Source organism: Monodelphis domestica, chromosome 1 (genome assembly GCF_027887165.1).
Source record: "Monodelphis domestica isolate mMonDom1 chromosome 1, mMonDom1.pri, whole genome shotgun sequence".
Taxonomy (NCBI): Eukaryota; Metazoa; Chordata; class Mammalia; order Didelphimorphia; family Didelphidae; genus Monodelphis; species Monodelphis domestica.
This window is the reverse complement of record NC_077227.1, coordinates 574,565,468-574,581,531: the sequence shown is the minus strand read 5'-3', so window position 1 is coordinate 574,581,531 and position 16,064 is coordinate 574,565,468. Positions and strand designations below refer to the sequence as shown.

General features: G+C 37.5%; 1 protein-coding gene across 11 annotated transcripts in view; it reads left to right on the top strand.

Moving 5' to 3' along the window:
- The window catches only part of GREB1 (growth regulating estrogen receptor binding 1), a 233,818-nt gene that overhangs the window by 157,887 nt on the left and 59,867 nt on the right, over positions 1-16,064 (top strand). For all 11 annotated transcript variants that reach the window (XM_007476320.3, XM_007476318.2, XM_016428803.2 and 8 more), the window contains 2 exons: positions 9,793-9,985; positions 12,466-12,602. In XM_007476320.3, coding sequence (XP_007476382.2) covers positions 9,793-9,985; positions 12,466-12,602 — 330 coding nt within the window. The remainder of the gene's footprint in view (positions 1-9,792; positions 9,986-12,465; positions 12,603-16,064) is intronic.

Genomic DNA, 16,064 nt, shown 5'->3' with positions numbered 1-16,064 from the left:
CAGGGAGTGGAGGAGTTGAAGGGATAGAGGGAATATGGCTGCTGGTGAGGTAAAAGGAGAGAGACACCCCTTGCTGAGAGGCTGTCTTTGAAAAATGGGGTTCCTGAGAAATGGGCCAACTATGATAGCCTGAGAGGATGTCTTCTCTATTGATTGATGTTGAAGATATCCTAGGGCAGGTAATCATGGACCCTCCTGAGGGACAAACTTCACTCCTCTGACAGAGGCTGGCACTAAAGAAAAAGTACCGGACTGAAGAGTGTGTGAAACTGATTACCTCGATGGGGGAGGGGCCCCAAGGGATTGGAATCTGGAGGAGGGGAAGACTCTGAATGGTAGAGGAATTGGTCTCTCGAGCTTACGAAGCTGAAGATAGAAGGCGGAGAAAGACTTTCTCCTGAGGGTTACCCACCTTTCCTGCTGGTGACTGGAAATCTTTCCTCTAACATTTCCCAATTGAAAAGATTATTGAAGAGGAAACCTGAGAAAGACATTTTAAATCTCTGTCTGACTTTACCTCACCTCCTGTTGCCCTGAGTCTGAACTGTGGCCAATGGGCCAAACCCAGGGTGAGTCAACCTGACTTTCTCTCAGGGGCTCAGGCTGTCAAAGCTTGAGTTTCCCCCAGACTCAAGGAGGGAGGGAAAAGGGTTTTAGATAGAGACAGGGACCCCCTCTCCCCACTTTCCTTTCCCATTCTTTCCCTGCCAGGTTTCCCTTTGTATTATCCTGATTGAGTTAAGTTGACATTAAAATAGTTATCTTTCCCCCAAGCTGTGTGTGAGTGAACAGATCAAGGGGAGACCCTTAGGTCTTGAGGAGCGGAGGGGGCACAAGAAGGACAAGAGCGAATCTGGGAGATCAGCCTTAGCTAAGGAGGAAAGGCAAAAGGGGAAAAATCTTCAAATCTCCTCTCCTCTCTCTGAGCCAACCTTAAACATCAGCTGTCTCCCCTGAACCCCGCGTTGAGAGGGGGGTCTCACTCTTTCCCCCTCTCTATACTGAAAGTCTTAACCCCTCAAATATAAATAAACAACCCTCATAATACAAATGGAACCCTATATTTAAAAGAACCCCATTTATATATAAAAAGAAAGCTTTAGTGACTGTCACCAACTGTCATCAACTGTCAATTGTGAGGTTGTTGTCAATTATAACTCCTGAAGCTAGCAGCCATTTTCACTGGCTTTGCCTAGGAGTTTGCACACAGGATCAAAAACATTTTGATTCTTGGTGGGGGGGAGTACAAGTCAGTTACCAACTTCTACTCTGCTCAGTTGGAAAACTGAGGAAGAGAGGCTATTGTTAAAGGAAGGCATACTAGGGCTGTCAGTGATAGGATATAGCCATCTTGTATCCTATCTAGCTAGAAGCAGAGTGGGGATAACAACCATTTTCTAATTGTTAACTCCTGGTAGTTAGAGCCTAGAAAAGATCTAATGGGAAATATGTTACAACTAATACTGTGGTCTGCTGTGTTAGGAATAATTGCAATTTATTGGGGCTACTGTAGTATTTATAATACAGTGACAGGGATGATAGACAATGTTCTGGGGACATTAACCAATATGACTATGGGATGGACACAGTTACCAATGAATTATCTAGATGTGAATTACCTATGGCAAATCATACCCCAAATTTATGTGGTGTTTGTGGCAGTGACTAACATCTTAAAGAATATCAAAGCTGGTGTCAACCTGATCTTCCAAAAGAAAACTGTACATGGTCTATTGATCAATAATAGATTAGAGGCATTGTTTGGTCAGATCTCTATTATAACTGAGATATGCAAGGATTACATGCAGATAAAACAAGGCATTGGGAAGGGAACTGATGTGGAGACTGAGGATGTGACCAGACAGACTAATAAGGATGATGTAGTTACTAATACTAATACTGGGACACCATTAGGGGCAATGGGGGAAATGACCTTGCCAATAACATACAGGCCCAAAAAAACAAGGCACCAATTAATGCATCTGCTAACAATCTTGCAAATGCATCAAAAGCTTAAAAGATTATGCCTTTGTGTGATGTTGCTAAGGTCACTGATAACTCTGGCATCTTACATGCAAAAGTTCATAAGTAATTCACCATCCATGACTTAGAGTCTTTATGTAAACACATTCCTAAATTTTTATTAGAGCCTCATCTCTCAAAGAACTAAAGAGAGCATTTTGCCTCTATGAACCAGATTTTTAGGATGTAGAAATTCTTTTATCTGAACTTTTTATGCCTTAGGAACATAACTTTACTGAGCAAACTAGAAAAGATTCCTCACTAACAAGCTGACCAGAAGCTTTTGAGGATCAGAATTTTTCTAATCCAAGATCAATGACTTATCTAAGAAAATTCCATGAGGATCTAGTACAGGGAATGAAGCAATTGTCAGAAAGACCCAATGCATGGGGAAAATTTGACAGATTATCCCAAGAAAAAAATGAACATCCAAGCTCATTTATCAATCACCTTATTGAAAAACTGAGGGATTGTTGGGCTTTAACCTTGATTCAAAAGAACCAGAGGCACATGTGAGGAAACAATTTCTCAAGTGCTGTCATAAACACTTGAGATATTTCTTCAGGAATTATTGCCCTAAATTTGACACCATCTTACTTAATGAACTTAGGGACACTGCCACCTATATCCATGATAACAAAGTAGATTAGGAAAGAGAAAAAGATGATCTAAAGAGAAAGCTCTAAGAGACCTCTGAAATATTAAGGCAGAAAGAATTAGAGGAGGTTAAGAACCTGGCTACAAGTAAGACATTTAACAGACAAACCACACAGTATTGACAGACACCCCAAAGTCAACAGAGGGTGGCAAAGACACACCAGAACTTTCTTTTTATGTTCTTGTCAGGGGAAGATAGTAAGAAACTGCCCAATGAAACATCGCTATGAACAGGGCCAAAATAAGAGAGATGGGAAAGGTCAAAATGCCAATTATCAGGGAAAATATATATAATAACAATACCCATGGGAGACAGGACTCTAATAGCCAGCAGTGTTGCTTTCACTGCAGACTTAGAGAACAGGAGACCCCAGACCTGAAATCTATGGAAGCAGCAATAACTTTTGGAGCAAAATCCCATTATTCAGAATTTGTAGTAAGGAATAATCATTATACCTCTCTAGCATTATCTAGTAAAAAAGAGACCAATGGGGTAGGTTCCCCAGGGAGGAAACATGAGAGCATAAGCATTAAGGGCAAAAAAGGGAGATGGTAGAAAGGAAAAAGAAAACTTTAAAATTTTAATGGTGGAGAAACAGATAGTTGGGCAAGATGCCAATGGAGGCAACTTATGTACAAAACAAATCTATAATTGAGATGGAGAGAGAAATTACACACATAATAGTAGACATGAAACATGACATTTATGATTCACAACACATGGGCACACAAAACTGCATGGAGAAAAGCAAGGAACAGATGAAAACTTTTTTGGAAAATTTTTAGCTTGTAGAATGGGTCTAGGGAGTGGAAAATCAAACAGGGCTAGCAAATCTTTAAAACAGCAACTTAAGTATCCAGACCATTCTGACAAGATAGCCAAACAAGACATTGTTGCAAGAGACTTTGAAGCTGATATGTTTATACATCTAAGAGGGGAAAGAAAGAAAATTAGGGGAGAACTAACTTAAACCCCAAAGCCAAAGACTTTTTTTTACCCACAAGATCATATCAAAGGTCATATAACACTCAAAGACACCAGTTCTGGGGATGGGTTTAGAACAGATCACTACCAAAATTCCAATGACTGTCTATTCTCTGAACCAGAAACTGCAAAACAAAACAATCTAAGAGAGTGGGCTTATTATTCCCTGTGCAATTGATGAGTTTATTACTGGGGTAATACCCTCTATTGACTCTTTTGAGAGGGGATACTGAGGAATGGAAGGAGGTGGGCTAGATTTAGTTTTTATCTGCACAGGAACAGCCGTCTTGAGTAAGCCTACATCGGAAGAAGATGTGGCCCAAAGAGACTCCGGTATATCTTCAGGTATTACAAAGGTGGAATGCTCTTTTCCCTCCTGACTCTCTGAGAGAATTACAGGGAGTAAATTTAAAGATTCCTCCAGTACTTCCAATGATAAGGAACCATCTAGGGAGCAAGTTATTGTGGCTCTGAGTTTGCATAGAAGGTCCCTCCCCAGCAAATTTAAAGGGGAGTCAGGCATCAAAAGGAAGGAGTGTTGTAACCTCTAGGGGCCCTACAGACACCATTATAGGGGAAAGCCTTTTAACCCTTTGGGGTATTCCTGACACTCCCATTACATTCTCTGAGCCAACAGAATAACAATGTAAATCAGGTGTTCTCTTTAATACAGACCAGGAAGCTCCAGTGTCTAAAAGACAATCATAATAGGTGTTACTCACCTTTAAAGTAACATGGGGTTCATTAGTATGGGGGGAGTAGTGGATAGGTACAACTGGTAGTAGGACATCAGGGTCTGGAAAATCAAAGGTTGTATCCTCTGATTCCTGTGCCCCCCCCCGACACCTTCATTGTGTTTGGGAAGTTCCTTGGGCACCCCCCTGAACGGCACCCCCTTGAGGGGCATTAGAACCTCGAGTATTTTTTGGACGAGCACCACTTAAGTTATATTGTTGTGGAGTCATTTGGTTTGAGTTATCATTTTCCCAATATCTATTCCTATAGTCATCATTCCTAAAGTTGTGGTTTCCATTGTCATAATTATAGTTATTTCTATAATTATCACTTTTGTAATTGTTATTAAACTGCATATTCCTTCCGATAATCTTGAGAAAAGCTCTACACTCTACCATTCTGTGGCCCTTCTTCTCACAGAAGTGGTAGGTACTGGATCGATAATTAGATTTCTGGAGATGGACAAGTGTCATTGGTTCATTATCATGCCCACTTTCTATTTTAGCTATCTTATCTTTTAAACATCTCAATTATTTCTTCATTTCCTCTATGACATCATTATTTTCTTCTTCCTTTTCTTTGTTTCCCTTTAAAACATATATAGCTGTTTTTCACAATTCTTCAAGGTCCATCTCTGGCCATCTTGGACAATGTGTTCTAAAATAATCCTTAATCACTTTGCAAGAGTTATTGACAAAGATCCTTCTAACTTTTCTTAAGCTATTTTCTTTAGATAGGTCAAAATTCAGGTATCTACCCCCAAACTCAAATATTCTATCCATAAATCTGGAGGGTGTTTCTTCCTCATTTTGCTCAACTTTTTCAAGTTCCATCCACTTATCTGTACTGTCTGCACATTCCCTCATAGCTGTAAGGATGGCCTCTCTACAATGGTATAGTTGTAGATAATCCTCAGGGTTGTTATAATCCCATTTGGCATCCTGAGATGTGCTGCATTACGCCCCTGGGTTTTGTTGACATGAGCAATTATTTCATTTTTCTCATGTTCAGTTAAAAAAGTGTGCAGCAAGTTTTCAATGTCCTTGACACCTCCAATTGTCTTCTTCTTCCCAAATTTTTGGCAAAATAAGCTGGAAAACCTGGCTGGCTTTGCCAAAACTGTAGAAGTGGTTATCATCACATAGTGCATAGCTTGCTTATCTCTTAAAATTTTTTGTGAGGCTAAAGTGAGGGAATGGATATCAAAACATAGTGAAAATGATAATGTGCTTCACAAATGATAGGTGTGTTTCATTGGAAAAAACCGGGGTTAATGCGCCTGTGCCATAGTAATAATTCATTTACATTAACATCTAAAGATTCACAGAACACTTTGCCCTCAGCTATCTGTCATAATTTTAGAGCAGGAAATGACAAACTGCTCCAATATTTTTGCCAAGACAATTCCAAATGGGTTTCACAAAGAGTTGAACAAGACTGAAATGCCTGGACAATGACTATCTCTCATAATAGCTGTAACAAAACAGACAAAGGAAAGACATTTTTGTTTAGGAGGAATGCTTAGATCATTGGTTTGAAATGTTGAAATGAATTGGTTAACTTAAATTTTAAAAAAATGAGTTGGTTAAGTACTATTATATTATTATATTATATTATTATACCAATAGGTATTATTATTTCTGATTTGCTATTTTTTAGGTGTCCAACTCCCAATAATGCCTATGTATATAGTAATTAACAGATTTTTTTGGAAGACAAACAGAAACCTAGGGGTTTAAGTGCTTAACACATGGTTCCAGGAATGATAAATGGCAAAGCTAGGGCTTACAATTCTCCACTAGAGGGCACTGTAGCAATTTAAAAGACAATGGCCACACCAATCTTCCCTCCTCAAAAAAAAACAAACTAGGTTCTTATTTGTATTAAGTATTCCATCCACTTCATAGTTGTAGGACAGGAAAAGGGATTGGACCTGTGATTTCTTTTTATGAGGAACTTCCAGGTCCAGCAACTCCCTCTACCAATACAGACTGTCTTCTCTTTAACTTGTCTTGACTTATCTAGGACCATTAATCCTATTTGCCAAAGAAATGACTTTAATCTAGATCTTCCTGGCTTTGTGCCCAGCTGTCTATCAGCCATGCCACTCTCCACCCATTTGTTCTGTCTCTTAGAAGCAAGCTGAAATATCTAATAGGTAACTGGTAATAAGCCTTTCTGTATTCAGATAGACCCTTTTCTTTGATGGATGAAAGTCAAGTCTTTAGGCCCATTCTTGGAACATTTTTGCTTTCTTAAGACCTAACAAAGCATACACATCACCCAGTGTCTATAACACTGGAATCTAGTGTTTGCTTCTGTGCTGCCTCAAGATGTCAGAGGAGCGCTTTGATGGAGGATCTGTTTTTTATAATATAAGGTCATGTTGAAGACACTATTTTGGATTTCCCTTTGCCTTTGTTAGATTGACCTTTCATATGATACATGTCTACAGTACTTGGAGTTTGAACAAAGAAGAGAGAGCATGTGACTGTGATTTATGAATCTCTTTTAAAATGTGTGTATGTGGGCAGCTGTGTAAGTCAGTGGTTTGGGAGGTAGTCCTAGAGATTGGAGGTTCTGAGTTCAAATTTGATCTCAGACACTTCCTAGGTGTGTGCCTGGGCAAGTCACCTAACCCTTGTAACCTAGCCCTTACAGTTCTTCTGCCTTGGAATCAATACCAAGTATTGATTCTAAGACTGAAGATAAGGGTATAAAAAAAACAAAAACAATTGATGTGGGTTGTGACCCCAGGCAATTCATTTAAAGTGGTTGGTTGGGACAGCTTCCTTCATAGATTTTAAGGCCTGGAGTTGGGAGGACCTGGGTTCAAATGTGGCCTCAGATACTTTCTAGTTGTATGACCCTGGGCAAGTCACTCAATCCTAGGTGCATAGCCCTAACTGCTTTTGTGCCTTGGGACTCACATTTAGTATTGATTCTAAGATAAGAAGGTAAGAATTAACAAAAATAAATAAAATGTATGACCTCAGTTTATTTTTGAAACTGAGACTCTTCAAAGGGTTTAATTTAAAAGCTATGATTTTGGTTTGATAATCTGTTACCTAATCATTTTGCTTATATTTATCGAAATGTATTTTGAAAAAAAACCCAAGATATGTGAAGGATTTTCTTGCTCTCTAAGATACTTTTTAAAAATAATCTTCTGTAGATATTTATTTTGAAAAATAAAAAAGGCCTCCTCATCTATAATGACAAAATGCCAGTCTGATGAGGGGAATATATAGTCCAAATCAGGGGTCCCCAAAGTTTTTACATAGGAGGTCAGTTCACTATCCCTCAGACCATTGGAGGGCCGGACTATAAAAAACAAACAAACAAACTACGAACAAATCCACTATGAGCAAATGCACACTGCACATATTTTATTTTAAGGTAAAAAAACCAAATGGGAACAAATACAATGTTTAAAATAAAGAAAAAGTAAATTTAAATAAAAAACTGACCAGTATTTCAATGGGAATTATGGGTCTGCTTTTTGATAATGAGATGGTCAATGTCTGGTTCCATATTGGTCACTGCTAGCTGTAACAAGTGATGTAAGTGTGCATCAGTTAGTCTGGATCTGGCTGGAGATTTCAGATATTTCCTTCTGGATAAAGCCTGTTCACAAACATAAGTGCTGCCAAAGATGGTTGCCATTTTGAATGCATGGTTCCTGAGATTAGGATATGTCTAAGAAGGGAGGGATGCATAGAAATTAGGCAAGCTGCTTGACTTGAATGAGTCTTTCAGAGAGTCACAATTCTGCAGTTCAGCCAGTTCCATTTGGTAAATTGTATTCACCTTTTCAATGTCAATAGAAAATGGGTTACGGAAAAGCTGTATGTTCTGTTCATGGAGATGAAGCTCTTTAAATCTGAATTGGAACTCCTTTTGCAACTTTTCCAGTGAATCCACACATGTTTCTTTTGGGAATGCAATCAAGGGTTTTTCTGCTAACAGATTTTGAGTTAAGGCGAGATGGCAGAAATTTTCCTCCTTCACTTGTTTGATAGTCCTAATTTTACTTCAGATGCTTTCACATGTGATTGCATATCACAGATGAGCTTTCCTTTTCCTTCAAGTTGCACATTGAAATTGTTAAGTAGCTCTGTTACATGTCAGAAAGGCGAGGTGCCATTTCCATTCTGCATCATTGAGCTCTGGTACTTCTTTGTTTTTTTGAAAGCATAAAAACTGTAATCTGTGGAAGTAAGTCATAGAAGTGTCTCAAAACTCTCCCTCAACTCAGCCAGCCAACTTCTGTGTGGTACAGAACATATTCATAGGCATCATTTAGCTCAGACAGAAATCCCTGAAATTGTTTATGGTTTAGTGCATTAGCTCTAATGAACTTAACACAAGATACTACAATTTTCATAATAGAGTCCCACTTAAGTGATTTACTGAATAGCAATACTTGTTGGTGAATGAGTCATTGTATGGCTATTGGATGAGAATGGTTGTTTGTCCATCTCTTGGTTAATGTAAGTATTCCTTTCTTAGATCCCACCATGCTAGGAGCACCATCAGTTGTCACACTGGCATGGCCTTTCTTGGCTAGCAACAGAGACAAGGGGGGAGTGCATCAAACTCAGATTAGCTGGGCACAGCCATATGAGTAGGTGCCTTTCTTTCTAACTCCAACTTTTATTATCTATTAAATAACTATAAATTAATATATAGTCTCCAGAGAATTTTAATCCTAACAAGTGGCAAGGGCTAGGCAATCAGGGTTAAGTGACTTGCCCAGGGTCACACATCTAGGAAGTGTGTGAGGCCAGATTTGAACCTAGGTTCTCTCAATTCAGGACCTGGCTCTGTATCTACTGTGCTACCTAGTTGCCCTTTATAAATCCACCTTTGAATGAAGAGAAGGGACTCATAGTTTCCTGTTATCAGAAATATATGGAATAATACACATTGTTAATTTCCTGCTCAATGTGTTCTTGGGCAAGAAATCAATATGACCCTCCCAGTTTTATAGAAGCTTGATTGATTGACAGATTGTTTCCCTGGATAGCTTAACTCATTCACAAAATGATCTTTGTATGTATAGGTAGATTTTGACTTATTCGACAATGAGGGCACAATTTTGAGGCAAAGAGAAGCTCTTAGATGGTTGGGTAGGAAACAAGGTTTTAATTTTGCCTCAATTTAAGGTAAGTAGTTTTAGTTTGTCATTGGGTTTGCTCTTTCTAGCTTTTGGGGGGACTTTTTGGAAAAGATTTTGAGAAAGTAAGGGAGTGAGATTTGAGACTAATGGGGAAAGTCTTGCTTCATTTTTTGATTGACTAAGTTCCTTGCCATGTTTGTTTGATGATATTAAAAATGTCCTTGTTTGTTTCTTCCTTTTCCCTTTTTCTCCTGTCTTCTAATACCAACAGTGCCGTTCATAATCTCTATCCTCAAACTGAGCCAGCAGTAGGACTTGTTGATCGACTACTCAACTGTAGAGAAGTGAAGGAGGCACCCAACATTGTTACCCTCCATGTAACCTCCTTCCCATATGCTTTACAGACTCAGCACACCCTGATTAGCCCTTACAATGAGATCCACTGGCCTGCTTCCTACAGTAATGTAAGAGATATATTTCTGGGGGAATTCTACGATTCTTAGAAGTGTTTATACTAGAGCTTGGAAAAATTATAAGTAGTGGAACATCAAATAACCAGAACATTTGAAGAGTGGCATAGTGATGATAGTGATGACTAATTAATTCCTAAAATGCATGGTATATTCATTTGTTAATTCATTCAACCAGTGTTTATTAGGTGGAGATATTCCATATTATCCAGAACCTTGGTGAGTTCACATCTCTATTCTGCTACTTACTACCGCTGAGATACTAAGGACATCTTTTAACCTTTTGGGGCTTAATTTTCTTTATTTAAATTAAAAAAAAAACCCCTACCTAATTCTCTCTTAGAATTGATACTAAGTATTGACTGTAAGACAGAGTGTGGCAGGGGTTAGACAATTGGGGTTAAGTGATTTACCCAGGATCATACAGCTAGAAAGTGTCTAGGGTCAGATTTGAACCAAGGTCATTCTGACTCCAGGCCTAGAGCTCTGTCCACTGTGCTACCTAAGAATCTAGGATCCCTTCCAAGTCTGAAAATCACTGATCTTGGAGACAGCTAGGTGGCTTAGTGGATATAGAGAGCTGGCTAGATATAGGAGATCCTGGGTTCAAATATGGCCTCAGACACTTCCTAGGTATGTGATCATGGACAGGGTACTTAACCTTTATTGCCTAGCTCTTTCTCCTCTTGTGCCTTGGAACCAATCTATAATAGTGATTCTAAGATAGAAGGTAAGAATATGAACAAATCATTGTTCTTGCTTTATGCAAAGCAAGATATTAGGCACAGAGGAGTATACATGGCTTCTGGCCTCAGAGAGCTTATAGTCTAAGAGAATTTACCTTCCATTATGTCTTTTCAATTTTTTGGAAGCTTTCCTAAAATATTTCTTTCTCATAGTAGTAGTAAGTTTAATCTATTAGAATTGACTAATTGAGTATCTGATGATTTAGTGTTTTGCCATGGTCTTAGGAGCATATTTATAAACTTTAGACTTCAGTGTAGAGGAATGTAGATAGTAATTATAGATCACAAAAACAATAATAATGTGATATTCAAACATATGTCACTTTAGAGTTTGCAAAGTGCTTTACATCCATTATCTCATTTGAGAATCACAATAGCTCTGTTAGATGATACTATTACCCCTAAAATTTTATAGGTGAGGACATTAATGTTAAATTATTTGCTTATGATTCATTCCTAGTACATGTTTGAGTGTGAGATTCAAACTCAAGTTTTTTGAATCCAAAGCCAGGATTATCTCTGCTATATTCTGAATGATTTAGTTGTTGGTCTTAGAAAAAAATTTAAAGCCTCAATATCAGTCTGTTTACTTGTCATTATCTGTATCCTTGTCATTAAAAAAGAATATAAAAATATTTCTGATTACTTAAGAGCACTGATTGAATTCTGGAAATAAGGTTTTTACTGCAATGGTATATATTTTGATAAAGTAGGACTATTTTTGAGACTGATGTTAAAACAAGTAGAATTGTTTAGAACATTTGTTAGCAATTCTACAAAAAATTTCTTGATCATAAACTCAGATTTCTTTTTAAAATGAATTTTTAAAAGTTAATGTTTTTATTTTTCCTCCTTCATTCTTTCCAGCCCACTGGGGAAAAAAAGAAAAATTCTTTGTAACAAAGTCTGATACTGAACATGTATAAAAATATATATATATGTATCTGGAATCCATCATATCTCTGCATCATCAGATGATAGGGATGATGATAGGGATGGTAATGAACTTAGATTTCAATAGTAGCTTAAAGAAATATAGTTGACTGATACATTTCTAAAACCAGCTTAAAGTTGTCTGAGTAAAATGAATGGCTGTGGAAAGAAAGATCTTTCTTAAAACAAATCACTTGATCAGCAATAAAGATATGCTTTTTATGGAGAATTTTAGTGATCCTGCTGGGTATAAAAGAAAAATAAAAGCCTTTATTCTGTGGGTAGTCCCCAGAAAATAATATGAGAACATTGCCCTATAACTTCAGGTATAGAAGGGCTTTTTGCTAATGGACTTTGATTATCACAAAATCTTGTATTTTCCTTTTTATCCAATACTGATATTAATAATTCCCATACTGCTGACTTATCTTTTACTTGCTTCTGCCACAGAGTTGCTACAAAATCCCCCTACTTGCCCCTTGTCCTCATTCTCATGATATGCATTTTCTGTCCTTCATCTGCCCTGACTCTCCATACCAAAGCCATTCTATAAAGATAATAATATGATTGTACCATAATACTCTGACCCTGTATACCATGTGAAATTTTCCTTACATTTTTTGTTTATTGCAGAAAAGAGACTTGATGAAATCACTTATTTGGAAATCTGTACCTGATATTTTTGGGGCAACCATCCAAACCCATGAACAATTTCATGACAAATGATAGTCTGGTCAAGATTCATCCTCTCCATGAATGATGTTTCTGAATTGCTAATGATCTTGTTTGTTTCAGGGAATGGACTTATATCAGGAAAACAAAAAATACTTTGGACTCTCAGAATTTATTGAATCTACTCTTTCTGGACATAGCCTCCCTTTGCTCCGATATGATAGCTCTTTTGAAGCAATGGTCATGGCATTAGGAAAAAGGTACTGTAAAAAAATTTGGAAGATGATAAAAGTTATTATAAATGATATTAAGAGCTATGCCCAACAAGTACAGTTTTCTGTTCAGTAGAATGGGGTGTGCATCAGCAGAAGTGTACAAGGTAAAGTTAGGTAAACATAAAAATATTATGAAGAGTTTTCATTCTTTAGGAAGAAATTTTGATTAGAGAACTACTAAAGAATTGAAGATAGTATGCAATAATGGAAAGAACACTGGATTTTGACTTTAGAAGACTTGATTTCTAATCTGCTCTTTCTTCTATACTAATTGTTTAACCGTGGCAGAGTTACTTAACCTCTGGGCTTCATTTTTATAACAGTGACTCAGGTATTCACAAGTGCCTACTATGTGTATGGCAATTGTATTAGGCATTGTATAATTTACAAGTTATGAAACATATACTTGTTACTGTGTACAAGGAATTTATATTATACTTAATACATTAGGTAAACAAGGTGTATTTTGATGCTGTGATATTTATTGGTATCTGGAACTCCTAGCATGGAAATCCCCTTCATTGATGTAACATAGCAACTCATAAGGAACTAACAGTCTTAGAGAGCAGCTTGAGCACTGAGGCTGAGTGATTTACTCATGTTCACATAGCTAGTATGTGTCAGTATTGTGTCTAGCACTTTCTGACTCCAAGGCTGGCCCTCTATTCACTAGGCAAAACTGCCTTTCACAATACACAATACACAAATACTTTTTCCCCATTCATTAATTTGTTTGATTGTTACATTAAAGTTCTCATGTAGCTCTTTCCTTCTCCTCCCTAAGCTAAAGAAGGCATGTGACAAAAAGATAAATGTATATTTTTATATGTATACATAAAAATGGATATATGTATATCTTCATATAAAGCATATATGTATATCTTTATATATCATATATAGTTATATTAAAAACCAATATCTTGCTTGTTTCTCTTTATAAGTTCTTTCTCTGGAAGGTTACATATACAAGTTACTCTTCAAAAAACATACAAGTAATTAAATAAATCCTGCCCCACAAAATCATAAAAAAGTTTCTAAGGAGTGAGAGTTCTAATAAATGGGAGATGGAAGGAATCGAGGAGGTGGCATGTGTGAGTTGGCGCCTAAGCTGTGCTTCAGAGGAAGCTAAGAATTTGAGAACATAGAGATGAATAGGAAGTGATACCTTCTGGATGTCAATGTCTACTTATACAGAGGCATGGTAGTGAAATATGGGATGGCATGTAGGGAAAAATTAGCTGGAGAGATTGACGAGAATGAACAGTATTTGAAGAGAAGTAATATGAAATAATATAAGAAAGTTAAATGGGAGCCTGATTGTTGAAGGCTTTAAATACTAGATTCTGAAGGCAATATAAGGAGTCATAGAAGATTTTTTTGAGCCAGAAGATAATTTGATCAAATCTGTATTACTCAAAGAGTGTTAAATAAATGTTTTTAAAAGGCCTTTCCATTCTTTTTATCTTAGCCTGTCTAACTCCAGAAGTCTGTTTTTATATATAAAAAGCAAGAGCTACTGAAAATAAAGGTGTAAATTATTTTCTCATTCAGATTCAGAGATTTCCTGAGATAATAGACCCAAGGTTAAGAATTGTCTTTTTACAGAGCTGTGAGGAAAGCACTTTGTAAACCTTAACATAATATAGAAATGAAAGTTATTAAAAATAAGAATATAAAGAGGGCTATAAGGGATCTCGGTACTTGTAGAATGAGACACTGGATAATAATCTATTACTGTAGAGGAAGTGAATGGCATCCAGGAGGATTATGGTTGCCATTCTACTTTCTGCTTTCTAGGTAGATTATGGACAGTGGGAAGAAATCTATTGAATGCCCATTTATTGGTGACTATTTAGCTAGAACTTGGGGTGGAATCTGTGGGAAAGAAGAGAGGGGGAAGGAACTGAACTAGTTCCCTTTTTGAAAATTTAGTGCCATCTCCTTCCCTACCTCCTTCCTTTCTCCCTATCCTCAACCATGACTGTCCTTGCTAGAATTATAAAATATGGAAAAGTTGCCTCTAGTGTTATAATTTGAAGGAACTTCAGTGTCAATTAAGTCCAACCCATATAATAAAGGAATTCTCACTATAATATGTCCAACCAATAGCCTTCTAGCCTCTGCTTGAATGCTCCCAATAAAGCATAATTCTCACCTTTCAGGGCAACCTATTTACTTTAGGATTTAATCTCTAAGAAGTTTTCTTGACATCAAATCTAAATTTGCTTATTCGTAGTTTCTACCTATTGCTCCTGCTCTACTAGGACCAAGTAGGAAAAAATCTAATTACTTTTCTACCTAATGACCCTTCAAGTGCTTGAATGTAGTTTTTGGCTGCTCCTGAGTTCTCTCTCTCTCTCTCTCTCTCTCTCTCTCTCTCTCTCTCTCTCTCTCTCTCTCTCTCTCTCTCTCTCTCTCTCTCTCTCTCTCTCTCTCTCTCTCTCTCTCTCCCTCTCTCTCTCTTTCTCTCTCTCTCTCTCTCTCTCTCTCTCTCTCTCTCTCTCTCTCCCTCTCTCTCTCTCTCTCTCTCTCTCTCTCTCTCTCTCTCTCTCTCTCTCTCTCTCTCTCTCTCTCTCTCTCCTGTTGAGATGGAAATAGAAAGTCAGAGAGAAAGAAAAAAAGTGAATTCATGAGGGTCTCTTTAATGGGGCAGCTAGGTGGCATAGTCAGGAAGACCTTAGTTTAAATCTGATCTAAGATAATTACTAGCTGTGTGTGTCCTTGGGAAAGTTACTCAACCCATTTGCGTCAGTTTCCCCATCTATATATAAAAGGAGATAATAATAGCACCTGTCTCCTAGGGTTGTGAAGATCAAATGAGATACTAATAATTGTTAAAAACTTAGTACAATATCTAGCACATAACAGAGTAAGTGCTATATAAATGTTAGTAGTTATGATGAGGGCAGCTAGATCAAGCAGTAGTTCATTGGGCTTAGAGGCAAGAAGACCTGAGTTCAAATGTAGCCTCAGGCACTTACCAGCTATGTGACCCTGGGCAAGTCACTTAACTCTGCCTCAGTTTCCCCAACTGTAAAAGAAGCTAGGGAAAGAAATTACAAACTACTCCATTATCTTTGTTAAGAAAACCCCAGGGGGTAGAGGAGTGGCTCAGTGGATTGAGAGCCAGGCTTAGAGATGGGAGGTCCTAGATTCAAATCTGGCCTCAGACACTTCCCATCTGTGTGACCATGAGCAAGTCACTTGACCCCCATTGCCTAGTCCTTACCACTCTTCTGCCTTAGAAGCAATACACAGTATTGACTCCAAGACGGAAGGTAAGGATTTAAAAAAAAAAAGAAAACCCCACATGGGGTTGCAAAGAGTTGGACATGATTGATATTACTTAACAAAAACAACAAAAGTTATGTTTATTATCATTATTATTATGAACTCAAAAGGTCCTGACTTTCTAGCCTACTTCAAAATTTTGTCTTAGTAGATTCC